Here is a 19,369-nt window from a genome sequence, read left to right as displayed (position 1 = left end):
CCCCAGGCTTCGTCTCTGTCACACTGGTGTCACTCTGATTTGTGTATTGTACTGCTTGACAGAGCCAGGTGACAGCTGGGCCATGCATACAGCTGCTTGGAACCGCATGCCTGCCACATTGCTCGGTCGTACCACCCTGCCCTCTTCCTGTCCCTGGAGCATTTAAAAAAAAAATTTACTGTAATTTATGTATCCTTGCAGTCTTGCGCATGTCTGGTCTGTCAGCTGAGCCAAGACAAGGCTGAGAGTTGTCACCAGGGCCCGGAGGTGGCTTCCCACACTGATACATCAGATAGACTAATGATGCCTTCTTTTCTCCCTCCCCTTCTCTCTTTCCTCTTCTCCATGCCACACCACATCAGCAACAGGGACGCCCCGGACACAGGCTCACCAGGGAGACTTTGTCTGTGTGGAGTGCGGCAAGAGCTTCCACCAGCCCAGCCAACTCAGGGCCCATCTGCGGGCACACACAGGTATCGCAGCCCTGTGCCATGTGACTGGCCAGTGCCAAGCATGTGTATATGTGTGTGGGTCTGTTCTAGTTTCTTCTGTGCTCTCACAAATACTATGACCACAAGCAATCTGGGGGGAAAGGGTTTATTTGTCTTATACCGCTAGTACTATGACCACAAGCAATCTGGGGGGAAAGGGTTTATTTGTCTTATACCGCTAGGTCACAATCCATCATTGGGAAGTCAGCAAGAGCTTAAGGGAGGAATCTGGAGGCAGAAATCATGGATGAATGCTGCTTGTGCTCACAGCCTCATGTCTAGCTAGCTTTCTTAAATAGTCCAAGACTACCTGCCTAGGGACTGTGCTGCCAACAGTGGGCTTGGCCCTCCTATACCAGTTGGCAGTCAAGACAATGCCCCACAGGCCATTCTGATCTAGGAAATTCCTTAATTGAAGGTCTGTCTTCCCAGGTGACTGTAGGTTGTGACAAGTTGACAGTAAAAGCTAACCAGCAGTGTTTTCCACCAGTCATTCCATTGTCCACACTGTGGACCTATTTATGTTGCAACCCTGCCAAGCATGGCAGTGCCATCCACCTCTGTATTGGCCTGTTCTCCTATTCAGTGCCAAGTGTCATATGGTTTTAATTTCAGATAAGCCTGTTTGCATGTGTTTCATTTGAACTGCAGTAGATGTTTCAGAAATGGGTCTGCTAATGAATTATAGTGCCACCAGCACCAGTGCCAGTCAGGATGCCCTTCCAGCCCAGGGCCTGGTGATGTCCATCCTGACGGGCAGGGCTGGTCTGTGGATATGTATAGTTCCCTTAGCTGGTCATTGGGATCCTTCAGAACCCCAAGCTCTCTGTATAGAGCTGACCAGAGTCCCACATGTGTGTGCTACCTATGTGTCAAGATAGAGCAGGAGCTTTAGGGATATGGCTGCACCATACCAGCAGTGTGACAGAAGTCAGCCTGATGCTCAGTGACACAGGTCACATTGGTAGAGAAGAAAGCAGACCCCTTTACCCACACACTGATAATTAATTGCTAGCGATTGCTTTCTATAGCTTGGAGTCTGAATTAAGAAGGCCAGTGGCCCCAGGCAACCATTATTGTGGTCTCTCACTGTAAGTGTTCCGGGAAATTGGTGTTTTCCAGCCACAGGCTAGGCACTGGTGTCTCTCTGTGAAAGTGCTTAATCCTTAATGGACTCTTTAATGTGCAGTCAGGAATCTTACCAGCCCGCCGCTAACAGACCCTTTCTTCCACAGTGGTGTTTGAGTGCGATGGTCCACGAGGTTCCGAAGTTCACACGGCCTCCACGGATGCCCCCAAACAAGTACGTCTTACCAGTGACAGCATGTCTGGGTTTCAGTGAGGTATCTGCAAAGAACCGGAGACAAAGTGTTCTCTAAAGCACCTATGTGTTGTGTGGGCCTTAGAATAATTCCACCTCAATGTACTCAGAACTTACTCCATCAGGGTAGTTTGTGGAGACCAGAGAGCAGGAAGCCCCCAAGCCATCAGCTGCAGAGGACCTGCCCATGCTGGCTGTTACTGGGGAGGAGGGAGTTTGTACTTATTTTCAAAGATGTTTTGGGTTAAAGCTGACTGAGGGTAAATCATATTTTGCCTCCATTAAGAGCATTACAGCACCTATGTGTTGTGTGGGCCTTAGAATAATTCCACCTCAATGTACTCAGAACTTACTCCATCAGGGTAGTTTGTGGAGACCAGAGAGCAGGAAGCCCCCAAGCCATCAGCTGCAGAGGACCTGCCCATGCTGGCTGTTACTGGGGAGGAGGGAGTTTGTACTTATTTTCAAAGATGTTTTGGGTTAAAGCTGACTTATTTTCAAAGATGTTTTGGGTTAAAGCTGACTGAGGGTAAATCATATTTTGCCTCCATTAAGAGCATTACTTTTACATTTCTCAGTAAAATATACCTCATGTTCTGATGATTCACAGCTGTATTGACACCTGGTAAAGCAAAGGCTGTCATGCACTGATGCACCTGTGCGTGTGTGTGTGTGTGTCCCCGTCCTCTGATGTCTCTGCTTCATTGGCGTGACTATCCTACACATGCCATTTGGTGTGCATGGGATGTGGCAGGGCCCTGTGTCATGCTGGATCGAATGTGTGGCTCTGAAGGGCAGCACAGGTATTCAGAGGTTGCCTTTCCTGTTACCCCAGGCTGACAGCATGCAGTGTCCCTGCACTTCTGCTTTCCCACTCCTCCTGCTGTCTTGGTTTCTCCCTAGCACTTTGGCTGTCACTTGCCCTAGAAAATTCTGTAACTGCAGATACTTTCCCCTTTGCCCAAGTCTTGTCTGGGTGGTTGAATTCAGGCCTCCTGGCCCTGACACGCCACTAAGACTGTATAAGTTCCTCCCGAGTTAGATTTAGCTATTCTGGGTGTTTATACTAATTAATGCTTGTCTTGATTTCCATAGAGAAGAGATGTCAGCGTGTTATCTCTGTCTCTAAGCTCCGTGCTGTTATTCTTAATTCCAACGCCCTCCTACTCTCAAGTTCATTGTCACTCAGTGCCCGGTCTTGCTAGTGCGGATCCAGCCCTGAAGAGTGCATTTATTCCATCCTGAGGCCTCAGCAGGTCAGCTTTCTTTTTGTCAGAAGGACAGAGGTGGCTTAGACCTGTGGTTTTAATCCCGCCTGTTCTGTGGTGGCTGGTTGTTTTAATTCCATATTTGAGATCATGGCCCATTTTGTCCTTCTTTACCTTGAAAAAGTAGCTTTTATTACTTTATCATAAAACATTTTGGGTCTTTCTAAAAATTCTATTTTCTTTAACATATTTGGAACTCCTATAGAAAAGAATCCTATAGAATCCTATAGAAAATTTCCAGAATAATTGAAAAACACATCAGTAATAGGTTGAGACTTAAACCTTGTTCTTCCTGACTCTTCGTTGGTGTACAGTCACCACCAGTGTAGAATTTAGGACATGTTACTGATTTGTGTCATTATTAATGTCAAGAACGTGCCTCCCTCTGCCTGTCAGACGAGTCTTCCAAACGTGAGCTAGTTCATGTTCAAATCAGATTCTCTTCCTGTGGGCCTCAGAAGCTATGTGTCATGGGCTTTTTTGGATCATAGGTATATTCATGTAGCAATCATTTCTTGTGACACTTAAAAGCTGATGGAATTTTATATGTATGTATAAAAGGCGTTAAACTATGTAATTGAGAGTATTTGAAAATTAAGTTTTTCAATTGCTTTACAATTAACAATATTTATCATCAGTCGCCATGGTTCATACCCTGTATTGGATAGGGGAGATGAGATAAACTGTATTCCTGATTCTGTGGTTTGGGTTGGTGGGTGGTTTAGATAAGGAAATAGGTGTAATGCCTGACCCAGTAGAGGCTGTAACCCAGACTCTAGGCACCTGGGGGATCATGCTGGGGCAAAGGGTTTAAGCCCAGCAAGGGGAAGGAATCAGGAGGAAGAGCAGGTTCTCCAGAGGAACTGTGTCAAGGTCAGTGTAGCTGGAGGAGGGCTCAGTAGAAGGGGGTGGGGACAAAATTTGGGTACATGTATGGCAAGCTGGCAATATCTGTCTGGTCACCATATGGAAACCCAAGAATGTCAGTCATTCAGAAGACTACAGAACTTGAAGCAGAGACAGGACATCTGGAATCCAGCCCTGAGGCTGGGCTTGCGGACCATCCAGGCAGGTGGACCCTTGGAGGTGTTGGGGTGATTCCAGTGAGAGAAAGCATAGGCCTTTTGGGGTGAACAGGATCTGAGAGATGTTTGAGAGAAGGCAGGATAATAGGGGTTGGACTGAGGAATGTGAGGGAAGAGAAGGAACTGAGTTGACCTGGTGTTCTGCTCTGGGCCTGAATGAGGGAGCATGATAAACCCATTTGTATATTAAATCCTTTAGAAGCCTCTTAAGGCTCCAAATAGGATGCTCAATAAACAGGTAACATGGAGAAAAAAAGAGATCTTGCCAGCAGTCTTTCTGTTTAATAGCTATCAACATTAAATTCACGGTCAGCTAATTTTACTCTGATAGGCCTGAGTAATATAACTTATTAAGATGCAGAGGGAGCAGAGGGCTCTGATCTTGATTAGTTAATGAGTTTCCCTTCTTGTGTAACAGTGTCTATGAGAAGATGACCCTCGTGGCATGAGGGGCACATTTACCAAGAGAGTCGCTGTTGCCAGTTACTTTAGCAATGATCAGTTGTCTTAATAACCAGAGAAAACTCCCATGCAGGTTGAATGCCACAGAGACCTAGGATATACGTGTTTGTGTCTGTGTGGACAGGCCCACCCCTCAGGGACTGTCAGTGGCTTTTGCTGGTGAATAGCTTTCAGGGCTTTTGGTTTTCATTGGGTCCCCTGGCCTTTTCAGGATCTCCCATGAGCTTGTGTGTGCTATGGTTTTGCTTTGCTTAGGAGACTAGTTGCTACTTGTTATAAAGGAGAGACTCCAGGCGAACCCTCAGGCTTGCCAACATAGAGTTTCCCATTAGCTGCTCTTGTCAGTACCATGAGATTCTCTGCTTTTTACAGACAAGCACAAAACAGCTACTCTTACTGAGGTAATTAATATTGTCAGCTTACAGGCTCTAGAATTGTCTAGGAAACAACCCTTGGGCATGCCTGTGAGGGAGTTTCTATAAAAGTTAGTTGAGGTGGAAAGACCTATGCTTACTTACATGGTACCATTCTGTAAGCTGGGGTCCTAGACTGGATAAAAAGGAGAAAGTGAGCTGAGGACCAGAATTCCTCCCCCACCCCTGCTTCCTGATGGAGGATACTATGTGAGGAGATTCCTCAGATTCTTGTCACTATGAATTTCCTGCCTTTATGGACTGGACACTTGAACTGTGAGCCCGAATAAATCCTTCCTAAATTGCCTCTGTCAGCTGTTACGGCATAGCACCTAGCAAAGCAATGAATGCACACTGATTTTGCATATCAGCATTTCAATTTCCTGTTCCAGATTATTTAGGAAATAATAATGTGTTGCAGCTCTGGTGACATGATTGAACCAGCATGAGGTCTGGCAAATCTCTGAAGAGATAGGCTTAACACAGTCATCACTAAGCCTTTTGATCACATGTGAACTTGGAGGAGCAGGGAGCTCATTTCCTGGCTGTTCCTTGAGTAGTGTTTTTCTGCACATGTCCTGGGTAAACCTCTTCCAAGTCATAGGTGTACATTTATGAGATTCTAGGACCCTCAGAACAGCAGACAGCCAACCCTTCCTTTCTGATGTTCACATCCCTCTGACAGGCAGTGAGAGGGGACATGTATCTGGGCCTTGGAAATTAGTGGTTAGGTTATGGTTGAGTTTGCAGAAGGCCGCTCTGGCCACAGGACTTGTCTGGACTGCTTGTTTTTTTCCATTCACTGTTAAAAAACAAAACACAAATTTAGAAAACCATCAAGAGTCTTGGACCTGGAGGTGAGGAGACATTCTTGTAGGAGGGTATGAAGACTGCAGAGTGGAAACCTCCCCATCCCCCCAGTCAGAGGGCAGGCCCTCACAGGGTGCTGTCCATATTTGTTGATGATGCCTCATCATAAGGACAGCCAGTTTTACAAACCGAGTTCCCAAGGAGAGATCTTTATACATGCTGTCATTTAAAGATGCTTTGTTGTGTGTTTACAAATAACCTGAGTGATGTTTAGGTTCTAGTAATCCTCAGTATTTGTCATTAGGAGGAATACTTTAAAAAAATACATGCTAAAGTGTGGATGTTCCTAACTTACGGTAAAAATTGGGAAGTCTGTCTAATATTACAGAGAAATTGTTTTATCATTTTATTGTTAAACAATTAGAAGTTAAAATAGGAGCCAGCAAGATGGCTCAGTGGGTAAAGGCACTTGCCCCAAGCTTTACGACCTAAGTTTGATTCCTGGGGCCCGCATGGTAGGAGGCGAAAACAGACTCCTACAAGTTGTCATCTGACTTACACACATGCATTGTGGTGTGCACAGGCACCTACATGTACATACACAATGAATACTTACATATAAAACATTTATTTGAAAAGTTAAAACAATTTTGAAGTCAATAAATCCCCCCTCCCCTGTTTGGAGCTTTGTTGATATGTGAAATTTAGTGTTTTGATTTGTTTGGGTATTTTACCAGAATTTAAAGACTATGATTAATAGTTTGTTATTATTCTAAATGTTATTTTAAAGCAGTTAAACTGGAGAAGTAGTTCCATTAATCAGAATAACAGGAATGGTAAAAATAAACTTGATAACTTCATAAATGAAATTTCGCTGACTCTTTTTTTTGCTCTGGGTACAGTAGAGATGGTGGAAAGTCATGTAGGTTAGTATGTCTGAATCTCCATATGGCCTGTTTCCACTAGTGCTTTTAGATTTTCTGCATCACAGATTTGATGGCTAGATGTAATTTTAGAACACATCATCTGTTTTCTCTCTAATATGCTACCCAGTGTAAATGGAACTACTGACTTAACCAAAATCACTTGGTTCTTTCTGACTGATAGCCAGCTGGGCAAAGACCAGGGTCCCTGACGTCTGGTGTGCAGTTGGGAGTTAGTATCTGCAAGCCTTGCTCTATAGTTTTTCTCCATGTGTACTCCAGGACTTTTGGCTTGTGTGCACATCATGGGTTATTACATAACCAATTATATAATACATTCCCTTGCTGTATAAAGAAAAAAATGGAAAAATTGGGACTGGAGAGATGGCTGCAAGGTTGAGAGCACTGGCTGCTCTTACAGAGGATCCAGGTTTGGTTCCAGCACCCATATGACAGCTAACAACTATCTGTAACTTCAGTTCCAGGGGATCCAACACTCTCTTCTGACCTCTGCAGGCATTGTATGACACAGGTGCATTTACATACATGCAGGCAATATACCCATATACACACAAAAAATAACGATTTTTAAAAATGTTTATAAAAGAGAAAATTGACCTCATATAGTTACAAAATTGATGTCTGACTCTAGAACACTGAAATGCCTTAAGTAGCATAGTATTTCTTTCTTTCCTTTTCTTTTTATTTATTTTTGTTTTTAAAGAGTTTATTTGAACTTAGGGTTCCAGGGGAATACAGTCCATCATGGCAGGGAGGCATGGCGTCAGAGGTGGCTGGAGGAGGAGTGGAAGCTAAGCTCTACATCTTCCAGCAGGCAGAGGAAACGAGTAACTGGAGATCCAGCAAGGCTTAAGAACTCTCTGCGCCCACCCCCAGTGACATACTTCCTCCAGGATAGCCATACCTCCTAAAGCCTCCCAAAACAGTGCCACCATCTGGGGACAAAAATGTCTAAATATTTGGAGCCTATGGGGGACATTTTCATTCAAACCACCACATTCCACCCCCTGTCCCCCATAGGCTCGTGACCATATAAAATGCAAAATGCATTTAGTCCAACTTTAAAAGTCCCCATAGGCATTTTCAGTCTCAATACTATTCAAAATTCCACAGTCCAAAGTCTCTTCTGAGACTCAGGGCACTCTCTTAACTGTAAGCCCCTGTAAAATCAAAAGACAAATTACATACTCCCAACATACAGTGGAACTGAATACCCATTACCATTCCAAAAGGGAGGAATAGAGGCATAGTGAGGAAATACTGGACCAAAACAGGACTGAAAACCAGCAGGACAAAACACCAAATCCAGTAGCTCCATGTCTGACTTCTGGGACTTTACTTTCAGAGGGCTTAGATGGCTCAGCCTCTCCAGCTTTGTTGTGTGCAACATACATCTTTCTCTTGGGCTGGTACCTGTATGCAGGTCTTCTTGGCAGATGCCTCACAGCTAGCTCTGGCATCACAAACGTCTTCTTGAGGTCTCCACTGCCAACCAGGCTTCACCTTCACAGCTTCACAAAATGGCCTATCAGGGCCTTCTTTATGCAGGGGTACCCCTGCTGCATGCTGTCTGGCCTCAGCAGCTCTCTGAAACCGTGGAGGAGGAACTGCTGACCCCTTCAGTCTTGCATCTTTCATGCCTCTAAAGCCAGTACCAGGTGAATGACACTGTGAAGTTTGACTGCAAGTTTGGGATGGACTCCAGCCTGCTTTATCCATTTCCCTGCAGCATTTTCCTTTCACAAATTGGAGGCTTAACTGGGTGTGGTCCTGCCCTGGAAGCACTCTCTCCATTGTTTGTTTGAATCTCTAGGCTGCTCCTTAACCACTTTAATCTCCTTATCATAGGGATCCTTTCCAGCATGCCTGAGGCTCCAACCTTTATCTTCCTTGTACTCTTTTTCAATCCAAACTGTATTTCTTTCTGCCCCATTTGCTCGTTTTCACTGTAGATCTGCATAATATTCACCATTAATAGCCACACCACCATTTCTACATTAGGCTGTCTTGAAATTTCTTCCACCAGAGAAATTAGTCCATTGCTTTTCAACTTAGCCTCAGGCAAGCTTTTTGGTTGAGGGCAGACTCCAGCCAGACTCTTTGCCAAAATATCCCAAGTGCTGCTTAAGTCCTTATTTCTCTCTGGAACTACATTGTTCTCAGCATTACTTTCTTCCAGGCTCCTACTAGAATGGCCTGTTAAGCTCCACTTACAGCAATCAGCTGCTTTTCTGGCTCAACCTTCCAAAGCTCCATATTTCTTTGAAACCCCACATGGTCAGGTTCTTCACAGTCATCAGCCCACTCTCTGGTACCAATTACTGTATTAGTCACTTTTCTGTTGCTGTGATAGAAACACTGACCAAAACAACATACCAGGAAAAGTTTATTTGAGCTTACGGTTCCAGGGGAATTACAGACCGTCATGGTGGGGAGGCATGGTGGCTGGAGGTGGCTGGAGCAGGAGCAGCAGAAATTAAGCTCTCACATCTTCCAGCAGGCACAGGAAGCAAAAGCACATAGTATTTCTTTCAACTTAACTTCATTCCACAATGCATAGCTGAGACAAGCAAAAGCCAATATCCTAAAAGTGTGTTACCATGTCCTGGCTACTGCTTCCTGGGAGTAGGAAAGAACAATATGGGTATGTTCAGATGGTCACAGTGGGTCTCTCCCTTGTTTCATTTCATTTCTACAAATCTATGCCCAGGCTTCTGGATGAGTGGTCCCATCATTGGTGGTCCCAGTGATCTAAAATGACTCTTCAAAAAGTAAGGCATGCAAATCTGTCTCTTCCATTAAAAAGAGAAAATGGGAAACTCTGCAGCTGGGTTTATGGACAGTATTGCAAGTGCCTTGTTACGGCTTTCTAGGCTTTGTGGACCTGAAATAAATGTTTTGGAAAACTTTCTCTGAGTTCTGCAGTTTAAAGCTTCAGCTCTTCGTTGGTGGAGTGCTATTCTTATCCTTTTTGTCATGGGCTTTCACATCCTTTTGTTTCTGCCCAGGACAAGTCTGTGTGCTCCATCCAAAGATGGAGCTCACAGGTGGATGTGTCCTGGGGCCTGTAGTGCTGCAGTCTTTGTAGACTATAGATGCACACAACACTATAGCCATATACACAGCACTATAGCTGTGCACTGGACACCACAGCCCGGACCCTCTGGCAGTGTCTTTGCTATAGGTAAATGTTTATGAGTGACATTCAAGGCCAAATACCCAGCAGTGCCCCCCTCCCCTTCCCCCTCCCCAGCCTGTTTTCTCTCAGGAATACAGAGCCCCATGTTCCTTTGTGAACATGCCTAGAACTAGTTCCCAGTGAGCCTGCTGATGATCGATGGAAGTCTCTGGCAGGCAACATTGCTGTGGAAAAAAATATGAACCACCACTCCTGGTCTACATCAAGAAGTTCACTGTCTACCAAAGGAGGGTTTATTACATCCCTCATTCAGTGTTTCGTCCCATACTTCAAACAGGCCACTGTAGCTCTGTGCTTGCCCTGCCCTCAAACACATGACCTGAGTATATTTTTGATTTCTGCTATGCAATCACTAGTAGGTGTCCTATGGAAGACCAGCTTTAAATAGTTTTCTAAAACTGTAAAGAGAAGCACTTAATTCATCCTGCCACCCACGTCCCCTCCCATGTGTTTCTAGGATTCCCATAGGGCTTATCTTGAGGTGAGTGCTGTGGTTTGTAGATTAATGATCTCTCTTCCTCAGGGCTTTAGTTGAAGATGAGGCAGTTAGGAAAGGTTTTACCAAGTTATTTTGTCCTCAGATGATGCCATTGCTAAACACCGATGTTTTTTGAGCACTGCAAACTCACATCTGTGCTCCATTGTTGATGCCCTTCATTTGACTTGCAGTATGCCCCTGCTGTTTCTCCACTGTGGGAATTATTTGGGAAAGTGGGAGAAGCACTCTCAAGTTCCAGCTGACCAGCATAGGCAGTGCTTTCCTTTTGTTTGTGGGGCTCCACATTCACCCTCGGGAACTGTCAGTCCTGTGGGGATCTGCTGTGTACCAAAGATTGTGCTTCTCAAACCTCCATCCCTCCCACCTTGCTGACTTCTGGCCAGCCCCTTCAGAGCTGATTCTGCCACTGCCATTTGCTGCGGAAGTGTAGTGATGCTTTCTACATCACTGGGACAGTCCAGCAAGGCAAATGCAAAGTTACTTCATGCTTGTATAAAATGAGCAGTAGTTAAAATCAGAGAACTTTACCGCCCCAACTCCTTTGATCTGTGAAGGTCATGATTTGTGTTCCTCGGTGTTGCTAAGAAAATTAATAGCAAAAATGTTTTTTTAGGACTGGGAAACAGAACTGAGCTCGTCTCTTATCTCCTTTCTTGTGCAGGGGAGAGATCATACCACCCCAGGAACTGTGCCAGCAGGGCCCCTCCGAAAGGGGACCTAGAGACACACCTCCAGCGCTTGGCCCCGTGACTGTTTTGACAGTGGCCTCACGGGTGCCTGGAAGCCTCCCAGCAGTGACCATGGCCACCTCAGGCAAGAAGAACAACTGTCTCCTGACCAGACACCTCAGACCTGGGAGCCGCTGTGCTGGAGTGGACGGAGGGCGGCCTCTTGCCTTCCTCAGTGACATTTAGGGACAGCGAAGATGCTATGCCTACAATTCTGTGTAGCTCTTTCAAATGCATGTATGTGCTCATCGACTTAGCCCGTGTTTCCTCGTGATAAGCATTGGTACTGGCAGGTGCAGTGGGAGCGCGAGGCTTCTAAATTACTCAAGACAAGTGTGAGACACTGGAAAAAAGATACTGGTGTGTTTTGGATGGAGTGAGGCACTGTAGGAGGAGTCCCAGTGCTTGGAAGGACAGAAGTGATGATGTCAGGAGGTGGGGAAGTGGAGCCTATTGGCATATCAGCACCCCCGCCTCTCCCTGTCTTAAGTGGGTTTTTAAATAGGTAAGAGAGAGGACAGAAAGGTGGCCTTCAGGTGCTGTGCAGATCAGGCTAGGTGGAGGCAGGGTGATGGTGAGATCCTCATAGTTCAGAGGTGTGGCCATGACATACTGTGCACCACCAGTGTCTCGCTCATGCACTCTGCTCTTTCACCACTTGGGCTGTGTCCAGCACAGGAAACATGGCGGCAGCGATGGGAACACATCTAAATCTGCTTCGGAAAAGAAAGCTATTGAACACTAAGAAGAGCAGGCTTCTTTGTGTACTCTCAGGACCTTTTTGTAACAGGGCTACATTCTGCAAACTGCTCACAAAAGAAGACTATACGTCTTAACAAATTAAGCCACTGAATCCTCCCGTTTTGGGCCTGTTTTAGTAATGGCAGAAGAATCCCTGAGCAAATTGGGGCCCCTAGATCATTAGGGTGCTAATGCTCTGGAACCTTCTGCTGCCCCACCCCCATCCCAACCTCTCCCCTACACCACCCCAGCAAGTAGATGTCTTTTCCTCTCAGGCCTGGTGACCTCCATTTGATGAGTGACTTTGTTCACAGGTGGTGGGGGGCACCGGGCCTGAGAGTGGGGGACGGCTTTATATACCTCTTCCTTAGTCTCGCAAGTTCATGTTTCTGTGGTGGGGTGAAGGCCCTAGCAGAGGCTCTGAACCCACGCAGTGTCCACAGTTGGAGCTGTATTCCGCAGGTAGAAGCATTTCCTTTTCCTGTTGCCGTGACACTGTGTGTGATGGCGATACTTCTGAGAGTTCCTGATGTTTGCACATAGGATTTTATGCATTATCAAAAGTTACTGCTGCCTTGAATGAAAACGTTCTGTGAAATTTTTTGCAAAAGCTTTACTAGGTTTTTTTTTAATTGTGAAATTTTGTAAAGGCAGGAAATGGATTAAGACGTGCATGCGAAATATATTTTTCAAAAAAGAAGCAATAATTTTACATGTACAGAAATTATCCTAACCTTTAATACTGGTGAGAGCAACAGTTTACTTAATACAGTAATGGACTAGTGCAGCTTTTGTAGAAAATGGGCTTCTGATACAAAGACTTGTTTAAACACACATGTATACACGAACCCTAGAGTGTGGTTTCTAATGATTTGTTGGGTTATTATAATATTATTATTATTTTTATTGTTATTGTTAGCTAATGTTTGGTTCTGGATTCTACTTGTTACTGTTAAATTACTTGACCGTTCAGGTGACTTTGCGACACTTGCAAACAATGCAATGTTAACTGGCTAGCAGATATATATGTATATCTATATATAATTATTTTTTTTACTTATTTTTTTCCCCAGTACTCTTACACCAGGTATGTATGAGAACAGCATGCTGCGTTGGCATGCTTGGGAACATCAATGGTTCTGTGAAGTTTCCCTGAACAAGTCGCAGAGACACATTCCTCTCCACCTGAGACAGCAGAGTACCTTTCTGTTGATTCACATTTGATCATTTTGATAGTTTTCCCCCAAAGTGATCATTTCTGCGTTCTCTGGCTTTTTGTTTTCTTGGCTGAAAGTAAAGGTGACAGTTAGGAATGTGTTAGGGGCCTGTGATTCGGCCCTGTCTGTTTCTTTGTTTTAGTTATTAAAAGAAATTTCTGTACCCAAAGGGACACAAAGGTGTCATCTACATTTTTACTGTGTCCGAAGTGGCACTTGGCATTGAGAGCTGGAAGGGTCTTTCTTCCTGTGAGTCTCCTTCCCTGTTGGTCTGGTGGGCAAAGGGGTGGGGCATGGGGTTCCTACAGCTGAGCATACAGCTGAGTCTGGCTGCCGGAAGGGCAGCCAGGAGGACAGTAGTCCCATGATGACCTGCCCCATGCAGCACAGAGATAGGGTTTCTGCATAGTCACAAGACTATGGGGACCCCCAGCTGGCACCTCCTCTGGGACCAGCCACATGCTGGTCTGGGTGTGTGGCTCCTTTCTCCCACTGACCATCAGCATTGGGCTGGTTTGTTCATTTATGTCAGTTCAGCAATAGTATTTAAAATGATTCGTGTTTTCTTATTTATTTAGCCAATATGTTTTGAGTCTTTTTTTTTAATGATAATTTCTGCATGATACACTTCTGTACGTCGTCTTCTGACTGTTACAGACTTTCTACTACCTCTACGAATCTGCTGTCTCCTTGTTTCCTAATGAGATTTTTACAGTGTTGCGTCTAATGTAACTTAGACAAATAAAGGGTTTGGTTGTCTACACTGCAGCTGCTCTGTGTGTCTCCCCGCCCTTCCACCCTGTGTTCTTTCACTTCTGGCTTGCTCGCTCCTGGCCTGGCTCCACTTCTCCCCTCTTTCTTTTACCTCTTCTTCTAAACTTCTTCCTTACTTTGAATTCAAGTAATCCACAGTGAGCTTCTAAAAATCTTTCAGGTTGTTCACCCATCCTTAATTCAGAAAATGAAGATTTAAATTCTCCAAAAAAGTGGATACTAATTGTCTGCTCTGGGGGAAGGGCCCACTGTACGTGTCCATGCCTCTGCTGGTTCTAGAAGTCTCTACAAGCTTAGGAGGAGATGGTTCAGCCTCCTCTACTCAGTACAGGTTTCCAAGTCAAGTGGATTTTGCCTTTTTGGTCTGGAAAAGTAGATGTTTTAAGAGGTTCCCCCCAATATTTACTTATTTATTTTTTTAAGCCGAGAAAGACACTGGTTTCTGAAAACAAGGTGCTCCAGGCACTCAAGGTCGGGCCTGCACACAGCTGGTATCAAAGGCTGCAGCAATGCCTCTTGAGATGCCTCTTCTGATTGGCCGCTGAGCGCACATCCAGGAGTCTCTGTAAGGCACAGGGACACCTAGGTCTCAGCCTCATTCCTTGAAGGTGTAGGATTAGGCACAGCAGGTGGCTTGCTCCCCTCTGTGCCTCTCCAGGTGGTGGCGGTGGGCTCTTCACCCCATTTGAACCAGCACGAGTGAGTGTCCTCTGTGGGTGAGTGAAGGTAGGTGTCTTCCAGATCAGAGAGAGTGGGTGCTGTCCTCCCAGAAGAGGGTATCCTCTGGACTTGTGAGAGACTGTTGACCAACCTTACTCTGTAAGACGAGACTCCTCCCCGTCACCGCCCAGCAGATCATGAGGCTCCCTTGTGAGCTTCCCTTTCCCCCCTGAGGAGTTGAAGTAGCATGTGTTGTTTAATGCTGTAATTTTAGCGACCTCTGGTTGCAGAACATGTTATTCTCTGAGGAAAGGAAAAGAAAAGATAATAATCACAGATGAGACCTTCTAGTGATGGATGGTTGCTGTGGGGGGGCGGGCAGACTTCAGGGCCCTGGGATGCGCCTATGAGAAGTGGCCACCAAGCGAAATGTTCATTCTTCCCCAACTTCGCTAATTGTACTTTGAGGCGGTAAGATGCAGAAGACCATAGAGTTTGTATTTCTTTTTAAAAATACAATTTTTAACGTATTTTGTACTCTTTATTTTAGAATTTGTAACTAGATTGTTGTATTTAACTATTTCTGAGAAAATAATTCAATGTTTCAGTTGTGTGATAAAATATTTAGATAAAACATATTCATTCTATTGGAATTTGAAATAAATAAAAACATCTTGGAGTTCTTGAGATTTGTAAGACATTTCCCCCTGTTTTAAAAGGTGGCTTATCACTTGAAAGCCTGTCTTAGCTTGTGGGTATTTCTTTTCATTGGCTGAACATAAGCCCGATGTTACTGTTCTTTATTTATATAGTTTTACAAGTAAGAGTTTCAAGACGATTCATCTAAAAAGATGCCAAAATGGACAGTTTCCCCAAGGTCTTTTGTGGAATCTAGGATCTGCCTTTTTTGTTTGTTTTGTTTTCAATGAAGTCTCCACCCCCCAGCACACCTCATCTCCTGCTGCGCACACACACCCTGTTCTAATACTTGTGCTGGAGGCCACAGTGGGATTTTTCAAGAGTATCTAAGAGGGGGCTCAGGGATCCACCACCCCTGGCTGAAGCCTCTGCATCAGTCTTTGGGGATGTGGTGGGCTGGAGCCTTGGGTTTACTGATTAGATAATAAAAATAAGGAGTCAAACTATCAGATGCCTAACTTAAGGTATATTTTAAAATGTACCTGTGTGTCTATGAACCAGAAAAAGGGGATGAGGAAATATTTATACATGACTTTTGAGAACATGAAAGTTGAGGTTTAGCTAGTGCTGAGCTTGGCTCCTGAAACCCTGGAGCCCTGGATGTCTGCACCCCTATCCCTGCTGTACTTGGAGGTATATTACCATTTTTGAGGGATTTCCCAAAAGGCCTCTGGATTGAGCAGACTGCAATCCAGACCTTGTCTAACTCAGGTGAGATTTAGGACTCTATTCAGAACCTCTTTCCCCCTGGATGGCTGATTCTTAAAAGGATGAGATGCTTGAGAGTGAGGAGCCATCAATACCAAGCCCTTAAAGGGCTTCTGACACTAAGCTGAGCTGTAGCAACCCCTGTGGGGTGACAGCCAAGCCTGGCCCAGACTCCCATGTGTCACTAAAAGGCAGTTAGCTCAGATGTAGGACAGAGGCTCCTGTGTTCCCATCCCAGCCATATACCTTCCCCAGACTGTTCTCCTTGGAACCACTCTCCTAAGAAGGCAGTCCTGCATTTTCTGCCACCTCCTCCTTGTGCAACCATGAGGACATGCATGCGAGCATGGGCTACTTGAGGACCTCCATGACTTTTGGGAATTACGGGGAAGGAGTGGCCATGTGATCACTGTGCCCATGATCTGGATGCAGAAGCTGAGGACAGTCCATGTTTTAGACACAACTGAAACATTGAATTGATGAAACCATGATGGTGTTCTTATCTCCCTTAATGCCATGTTCTTTTTGCCTGACCTGTTTTGCCACCAGAGGAATTTTCTAGCGTCATTAGATTACTCTCCACACCCTTAATTGAAGTCGTTCAACTATTCTCTGTTTAGAAATGTGGCTCACAATCTGGGCATGGTGGTGCATGCCTTTAATCCCAGCGCTCGGGAGACAGAGGCAGGCAGATCTCTGTGAGTTCAAGGCCAGCCTGGTCTACATAGTGACTCCAGGACAGCTGGGGCTACAGGGAGACCCTGTCTCAAAAAGACCAAAAAAAAAAAAAAAAAAAAAGTGGATCACATACCACATAATTTGCTAGAGGTGCCTACTTTAAAAAAGTTGTTTTTGCCATCTTTGCGTCTCCCCTTCACTTCTGGCCAAGGTGATAGCCGGGAAGCCAGTGCGGACACCACCCTTAGAGCAGTACATACCGTGCTGCACTTCCCTTGCAACCCAGGCTGATAAGCCCTGTCTGTTGCTGAGGCAGGTTGAGCCATGCCTCAGTCAGGACAGACACACCGTTTCATTGCTGTGGGTTGGCCTTCCAGCCAGGTTGCTAGTAGCGCTCAAGGGCACGTTTCCTGGATAAACACACAGGACAACTCGTGTGCCTCAGTTTCCACTTACACAATGAGAATGACTTGATCTGGTGGTAAATGATGCTGGGAGGTTCCCTTTGCAATCTTTAATGTGATTCATAAATGTGAGACATTGACTTGAGTCACTTCGTTTTTCCAAGTCTCATTCAGTTGTCACCAAGTATCAAGGCCTATTAGTTTGCCCCGCCCCCTCATTTTATAAAACTGCGTTTATGCATTAGGATATTTGTATTTCATGATACTCATGAAATGAAGGCCTTGTCCCATGTTCAGTACTTTATTCTTTTTTGGAAACAGGATCTTGTGCAGCTCAGGATCACCTTGAAATCCGTATAGCTAAGGATGACTTTGAACTTCAGATCCCTTTGCTTCTACCTCCCGAGGCTGGGATCGCAGGCATGTGCCACCATGCCTGGTTTGTACTGTACTGTGCTGGGGCAAGATCCCAGGGTGTTATGCATACTAGGCAGGCACTCGACTAACTGAGCCCTGTTTGTGTTTGGCCAGATTTTAACTAGAGTTTATTTCCCATCCACAGAGGTATAGGCATCAGTAGACTTCGATCAAGCTGATTCTGGTTGAGGTAGAATTATTTGCCTATTTAACACCCATTAAAGATGGGTCAATGTTGGTGCCTATTCCAGAACTGTCCATAAAAGCCACCTATGCAGTCTGGGTTGTTCAGAACTACTTTTTGGTGGCCAGGCCTTTTCTGTGTAGTTGAGAAGAGGTTTGACTATTTTTAGACAAGGTCTGGCTGTGCAGGCCAGAATTCAAGAGGCTGCCTCCACTTCCAGAGTCCTGGTAATAACAAACTTTCTGGACAATGGGCTAATAACTCATAGACCCATTAATGGGACACTTCTATGTGCTTTGGAATGGAAGGTAGAGGTTTGTGGGTAGGGGTCTTGTTTGACCTGGCTTTGCCGTACAGCCCCACCACTACACAGGGAAGGACACAGCATCAGGAGTTTGGGCATGCTGGGGAATGGGGACATATGGCAGCTGCTTCCTGCTGGTTTTCCCTAAAAGAGAGCTGGCTCACTCCATGACTGGTCTCTAGTGGGAAGTCAAGTAGGCACCTGACATTTGTGGAAGCACGAGGTGTTCAGCTGTCACAGAATTGTGTCAGTATTGATCCTGATGCCCTGGGAGGGAGGAGGCTTTGTGGTTTGATGCACACCTGTGGGACTAGGTTCACCTTGTACTGTGAAGACTTTGGGCCTGTCACACCACACCAAGCTAACCCTTCAACGTCTATTCCTCAGGATTTCTATGTCCTCTTAGCTTTCTAGAAGTTTTACAGCTGAGACACAGGCCAAGGTACTGATCATGCAACCTTCGATACAAGTCCCCTGCCCTTCGTGTGAGGTGAACCTAACAGAAGGATTACTCAAGGAAAAGCCCAAGACACGTGTTTAACATGGAGCTCCTTGCCAAGAGGTTTGCTTTAAGTTAACTCAAAATCAGCTACAAACCATGGAGGTTGGCGAACCCTTTAGGAATGAGCAGACACCCAGAGTCATCTTCAAGATGCACTGGGGTGCAGAGGCTGACAAGACTCCCTGTCTCACTGGCACTGAGCGATTATCTTCTTTATTATATTTTTGCAGTGTTACACAATATTATATTTCTCTTTGGACTTTTACATACCTTTTTATTTCAATTATATTTTCTCCACCTGTTCCCTTCAGTTTTACATTCAGTACTTGTTTCAATTTCTTTTAACTTGACCCCAGTTCTCCCTGCATTGACTCAGGAAATATGAAACATGATACCCCCGCATCCCCTAGTGGATGCTTCCACACACCCCTGAATTCCAACCCCACAGAGGATCTGCCTGAATTGTCCCGTCACATGATGTCTGACCAGGTTGGCGGTGTCTCCTGTGGGCGAACCCACCGGGCAGATGCACGGCTCTCATTTCAGATGGGTTTCTCTTCCTTGGTGTTGGTTTTTACCTCCCCAATACCAGTGCAAGATTTGGCTACACAATGGGACACCTGTTGTAGAGACTAGGGAAGGCGATGCCTGACCAGGCAACAGTCCACCCTGACCCAGATGCCCAACTCTTGCTGCTGCTCCTGGACTGCTGGCAGAAAGCATGCTGTCCTGCAGTTACCTTCTTCCACCACTAGATGGTGGATGGAGTTCACACATGAGCAACAACCCCGCTGTTGAATCCATCCACTTGGTTATTTTGCCAACTGCACTGAGCTCCCACAGCATTCCCATTCGGAGATG

The 19,369-nt window shown here is 45.4% G+C and overlaps 1 protein-coding gene across 7 annotated transcripts in view; it reads left to right on the top strand.

Annotated features, from left to right (window-relative positions):
- The window catches only part of Znf516 (zinc finger protein 516), a 116,769-nt gene extending 101,470 nt beyond the window's left edge, over positions 1-15,299 (top strand). For 6 of the 7 annotated variants that reach the window (XM_017802614.2, XM_017802616.2, XM_029554814.1 and 3 more), the window contains 3 exons: positions 363-473; positions 1,727-1,794; positions 11,154-15,299. In XM_017802614.2, the coding sequence (XP_017658103.1) occupies positions 363-473; positions 1,727-1,794; positions 11,154-11,213 (239 nt within the window). In that variant the 3' untranslated portion in view covers positions 11,214-15,299. The remainder of the gene's footprint in view (positions 1-362; positions 474-1,726; positions 1,795-11,153) is intronic. The other variant, XM_017802617.2, reaches the window with a different exon arrangement.
- The last annotated feature ends 4,070 nt before the right edge of the window (positions 15,300-19,369 follow it).

Source organism: Nannospalax galili, unplaced genomic scaffold (genome assembly GCF_000622305.1).
Source record: "Nannospalax galili isolate Female #2095 unplaced genomic scaffold, S.galili_v1.0 scaffold243, whole genome shotgun sequence".
NCBI classification, from domain to species: Eukaryota; Metazoa; Chordata; class Mammalia; order Rodentia; family Spalacidae; genus Nannospalax; species Nannospalax galili.
The sequence above is the reverse complement of the archived record's forward strand: the minus strand, read 5'-3'. Positions and strand labels throughout refer to the sequence as shown.